The sequence below is a fragment of the Anoplophora glabripennis genome, unplaced genomic scaffold, assembly GCF_000390285.2.
Source record: "Anoplophora glabripennis isolate ALB-LARVAE unplaced genomic scaffold, Agla_2.0 scaffold423, whole genome shotgun sequence".
NCBI classification, from domain to species: domain Eukaryota; kingdom Metazoa; phylum Arthropoda; class Insecta; order Coleoptera; family Cerambycidae; genus Anoplophora; species Anoplophora glabripennis.
This window is the reverse complement of record NW_019416529.1, coordinates 282,571-288,560: the sequence shown is the minus strand read 5'-3', so window position 1 is coordinate 288,560 and position 5,990 is coordinate 282,571. Positions and strand designations below refer to the sequence as shown.

Sequence of the window (5,990 nt, the reverse complement as noted above, 5' to 3'; positions counted from 1 at the left end):
CAAAGTAAAAAAATAATTCAGGTTAGGTATATATTTTTTTTACTGAAAATAGCAGTTAATTTACATTATCGCATTGTTAATGTGAAAATATAAACATTAGACTGTTGACTATTCCATGTTATACGTGTTTTAAGGTCACTTTTGAAGAAGAAACTACATGTAATTTTAAAAACCGTATTTCTGTTTTTATAATGAAGGAATAGTAATTATAAGATTGTTTAAGCTTATTAACTAAAAATTATTGCCTACTCAATAAAAAAATATTATTGTCCTCGATAATCTATTACTGATTAATAAAATATTTACTCTCTTTCCTTATAAGATTGTATGTACACAAATTGGAGCCGTTCCTGAAAAATCGGACGAATATCCGGTGCAGCGGAATTATTAGACTTGAAGCGTTGGCCGCTAGAACAGCACCTGCCGGGGTCCCGTTTCGTGACTCACGCTGGGCGATATTTTTTGTCAAAATCCCGTCCTTAAACGATTCAAGATATCAAGTTGCGGTTTCACTATTCAACATTTCTCGAAAATCCATCCCGTAACATTACAACTACTTTTATTTATGCATTTATGTATTTATTTATTTATTTATTTATTTATTTATTTATTTATTTATTTATTTATTTATCTATTTATCTATTTATTTATTTATTTATTTATTTATTTATTTATTTATTTATTTATTTATTTATTTATTTTTTCTGCAAAATAACGGTCAATTGGTAATAATCTAAAAATTATTACCACATGGGTATTCCACTACAAAATTATTTATTATTTTATTATAGTGAACACTATTAATTTTTGACTAGCTGAAATTTTAGTTACAAATAAACACTACTTAAAAGCATTCAATAATTAACTTACTTCAAACAGTAAAACACTCATTATGATGTTTTATGTACAGAACAAAACTAAATGCGTCCTATATGTACATACACTTCACATTTGACTGAACAGTGAACAACAAATATATCTTGTTCCGGAGGTTCAGATAATCCCAACAGAAGATGTAAACTTTATCCTTGGCCGAAACAACCAATCATTAGAACAAACACGAAAAATGGAAATTAGAACCTTATTGAGAAACAATTCTGACGTCGAGGAAGTGGTGTCTGAAACTAAATATTTATTACTTCCTGTTTATATTTTTAATTTTGGAGGTAGGGGAAGAAATTACTCATTTTCAGTTGATACCTTTAAGCGACCTAAGCAACAAGAAGAGAGGTGTTGCTGAAAATTAAAATTTTGTTACCAAAGCACACTGAAACGATAAAGATATACATATAAACAGGGTGTTCAAAAAAGAGTGTAAAATATTTAAAGAGGTAATAGTATGAACCAAAATAAGCAGAAAACTCTCAATAAACATGGGTCCGCAAAGTAACGATTGCGGAGATATGGAATGTTTTATGTTTTTTAGCCCCTTTTTTTATTTTGCAAAAACGTGTATTTTCTTATAATAGTTGGTTGATGTTTAGTGAAATAAACAGTACGTATTTGACAGTTGTTCTCAGTGCACAAGTTTTCTTTCGCTATGGCTGGTTACTCTAACGCAGAATTAACAGACATGCATTTCATGTATGGTCGTGCTAATGGGAACGCCACCGAAGCGNAGTATCTAGACTTCAGTTTTCGACAAGAAAAGAGAAAACGGTGATCATTTTGAACAATTTCTATAACTTACCAATGCAAATTGTATGTTATTTCTGTTGTTTAAGTTGTTTGTTTTTCTATTAAATTATTCTTATTCCAATTTTTTTCCTGATCGTCAAGTTTGACCTTTAAATTCATAGCCAACTTTTGAATTTTCGATGATTTTAAATAACAATGCTACAATACGTATTTATTATTAGTTATTCGTATTTTTGTTGAAAACGACAAAGTTTTTGACAACTAACGAGAGTAAGAAAAGTTTTAGAATTAAATTCCCCATAAAATAAAGTAATAATTTGTTATTTTATTTAAAAAATCGCCTTTTTCAAAATATTTCAAAAACTAACATAGTTATAAAAGAGATGATAGACTAAGAAATTGTAGGATTTTTCTTACTGAACAATTTGCTTTTTTAAATTTTTGTAGGATAAAATTTAACTGAGTGTTATGACCGTTAGAAGCTCAAAACTAAGCTCCAAAACTGCCTTTCCTGAGCCTTTTAGCTTATAAATCTAAAAAACGAAAGGCTCAAAAAAAATGCAAATCACATAACTTAAAGTGCTTTAAATTTTCTACAAAATGGTTTTTTGAGTAAATTTATAACAAATAATTACAAAAGTTATGGTAAAAAAATTAATCGCATTTTTTCGGTAAAATTTTCGGAGCGGGTAAATTACCATTATCTTTGTATATTAATTATATCATCTTACTCACATATAATTTTTAGGAAATTTTTCTATAAGGGTAGAGTTTTTTATGAGGGGTAAGTCTTCCATAAGGGTTTTTTGGGTGGCTGAAAAGTTGCAATATATCATAGATCATTTGAAAACCAATAAAAAGTTTATAATTCAACATATGCATACCATTAAAACATCTCAAGCTTTCAATAATATTTTTTTGTTTATTTTATTACAAGGGATGGTTTTTAAGGGTTGCAACTTTGTAATGAGTCGTAAGCTTTCTAATGAATAACAAAAGAAATGACATTGTGAATGCACCAAAAGAATAAAAAAACTGTTAAAAACTTTTTTTCTATTTTTTTGGCCATGCAATGGTAGTTTTTAAGGATTTTTAAGGGATGAAAAGTAATTAAATTTCATAAATTATATTAAAAAACATGAAAGGAACTTTATCCAACTTATTTGAACATGAATTGAATCTATAAAATACGTAAATCTGCGATTTCCGCATTTTTTTCGTACAAGGATAATTTTCACCCCCAACTAGAAAAAAGCACACATCTAGACAATAAAACTTTTGAAGAAAGGAGTCAGATGAACTTGTATGCAAAATTTTCAGGAAAATCCATGCTATCCGAAAAAATTGGGAGCTTTTAGGTACCTTATTTTCGCCTTCAATGACTGGACTAAGAATGGAGTTTATTAATTTAAAACCAAGTTCCCATTATAAAATAATTGTAAATCATTACACAGGTGGGCAGAATATAGTAGGATTTGAGTAGTTATATGCCTCCACAAAACTATCTTTCATCCAATCAATTTTCCAATTTTGTCCACTTTTGTACAGAAATAATATTTTGACTATCGAATATTAAGAATATTAAGAGAGAACGAATATACACGTGGGGTATATTCGTTCTCTAAAATAAAAAGAAAAAAATAGATTTATTTTTATATATTTTATCACCTTTTGCGTATATTTTTTTAATGAAGTACAATAGACATTAGCAGTTTGTTTTTGTCCAAAATTTCTTTGCTGTTGGAGATTGCTCTATTGACATTTTTACCATTATATTTGCCTAAGAAAATTTTTTTCGTTACGTTCAAAAGTAACTATAAATTAAAAAATTCAAGTTGTTGCTGATGCAGATTGTGTCACCCTGACTAGAACCTACCTAAATGGTACAAACAACGCATCGGAGACTATATTAACAAAAGTTACAAATTCAATGTATACGGAAGTACAGAACCGAATAGTAGAATAAACCATTTACACACGCATGCATATTCCAAGACGTAGTTTGTTAAGCAGTCTGGAACCAAAGTAACATAAAAAGTCTCTTGAAGGTTATGGCAGTAGCGAAATAATGAATATCTTTACCTTCTACGGACACAGAAGCGTAATTACAGTCCGCTCCATGGATGTTCTCTACGCAAATGTCGTATTTTCCGCTGTCATCGGCGGTGATGTTTTGGAGGAGAAGACACGAGACGCCGGCTCCAGATGTGATGCTCGTTCGTTCGTCGTTTTTCAGCATGCGGCCCTAAAATAGACAGAACTGTATTTACGCAAATTCTGTACGTATTTGGATATGTCAAAACACTTCCTTTATACCAAACACTGTATGGAACAATTAAAATAGTAAACCGAGGATGTCTTTATTTTATAAGGTTCATTTGCACTCGTGTATTTTTTGCCTTTAACCTTTTTTTCTAAGAAAACTGCCTTGTGAAAAATTGTGAAAGTGATGCAGTACAATTCCCTCATGGTAAACACAAATGTGTACAATTTCTATTGTCAAAAAAAAACGTTATTTGATGTCGCAAGGATCCATTTCTTAAAAGATTTGAAAAGGCCATTTCCAATTAAAACCTTTGTACTTAAGTTGTTCTTGTGATGGTTACGGTGAAAGTCCCGAACCATGACAATGTTAAGAGAATATAGTTAGCAATAAAAGAAAGCAACTATAATGTAAGGTTTTGTATAAATTTGCATTTATTTGACTAAAATATATAGATAGAAGAATATATTCAACTTTTCGTAATAACCTACCCCAAATTGCTATCTGTTACCTGTTGCTAATAAGCTCCTAAAATTTTAATTGTTTTGGACTTTTGAGCGATGAGTTTTACAAAAAAAAAAAACAAAAGATGTGCCTTTTGGTTTTTCTTTACAGATTTCTCTGGGAATAGCCTATTCAAATTGAAGGAAATTCTCTCAGGTACAATTCCTAAGATACCTTCTAAATCCACTGATTAGTTTTTGTGTAGATTTTGCATGTATCTATGTAGCTACTATCAAAGGGTTATTAACAAATTTTGAATTAAAATAAAAAGAAATTATCCAACGTCACATAATTATGTGTTTAAGTATAATGCTACCGGTTTTATGAACATCTTCAGGTCAGAATTGTTATTTAAAAATATTTCTTATCGATATTCTTATTTCAGTAAAAATTCTGATCTGAAGATGTAAAATAATTTGTTGTCACGAAAACACAGATTTTTGTGAGATTAACTTGTTTCTTTTATACTAATTATAATAAGAAACTCACAGAATTGACCTGTCTACTACAATTTATAAAATTGATATTTTTAATGGTTTTTGAGTAGGTATAAATTCAAAAAATAAATTTTGTTTCATGTTATACATTCGACGGATTGTAAGGTGCGTAGAAATCATCTTAGGAAAATGTTTTTTTTTTGTTTGTTTTGACTGAATGAAACAATCCCGAAAGTTATTTGCAAATGTCTGCGGGGTTTCTTCTGCTTCCCGAATAATCTTTTTTTGCTTAAAATCGAGTGGCTTACCCAATATTTCTCTTATAACTTCCAGTTTTGAACTTTTTTTAAAATGTATCTTTGAAAAAAAATAGAAATCAGCAATATTTTTTTTTTTATTTCAGATACATCGATAGCATACTTAAATGTATTATGAAGCGTGAATTACAAGAACATAATTTTCGAAGTTCATTTCAGAAAAAAATTGTATGAATAACTTTGAAAAATAGAAAATATATATAGTTGTTTTACTGAAAAACCAGAAAATTGCTTAGAAGTATCGCGTTCGTTACATTCCAGGGAAAAATATACAGGGTGTTTCATTTTCGGTGATAGAGAAAGTAATTTTGGTCAAAAATGTTTTTATTACAATATCTCGGAAATGATTCGAAATAAATTGATGAAATTTTATACAGAGGTCCATTTATTACGAGGAATTACTTTATTTAAACCAATGTGTCAATTCGGTTTAATTAAGTAATTCCTCCAGATATTATAATAAAATTGTGTCTTAATGAACCCCTTTAAAGGGGCTCAAAATTACTTTCTCTATCATCTGTGTTCTGTCTGTCAAAATATTTTGACAAACAGCATTATAAAAGTGGGCTTTTTCAAAATACTCAAATAGGTATTTCTTAAGGGGGCGATTTAGTATGTATATTTTTACCATGTAACAGAGCTTCAGATGAGGACACAAATCATCGAAGAAACTAACATAATTGAATATTATTATATATCAATGTATTCGCAATGGTTCCCGCTAGTGAGTGAAATAAATTTCAATGCTCATGAGAACAGAAGAATAATTTAAATAAATGCCAAAGTACCTCAATTTTAACCATACTGTTAGTCTGCCAATATATTGGATTT

General features: G+C 29.3%; 1 protein-coding gene across 1 annotated transcript in view; it reads right to left on the bottom strand.

The window, feature by feature from the left end:
• LOC108911760 (titin) overlaps positions 1–5,990 on the bottom strand; it is a 280,890-nt gene that overhangs the window by 39,614 nt on the left and 235,286 nt on the right. The window contains exon 27 of the mRNA XM_018716773.1: positions 3,721–3,883. Within this exon, the coding sequence (XP_018572289.1) occupies positions 3,721–3,883 (163 nt within the window). The remainder of the gene's footprint in view (positions 1–3,720; positions 3,884–5,990) is intronic.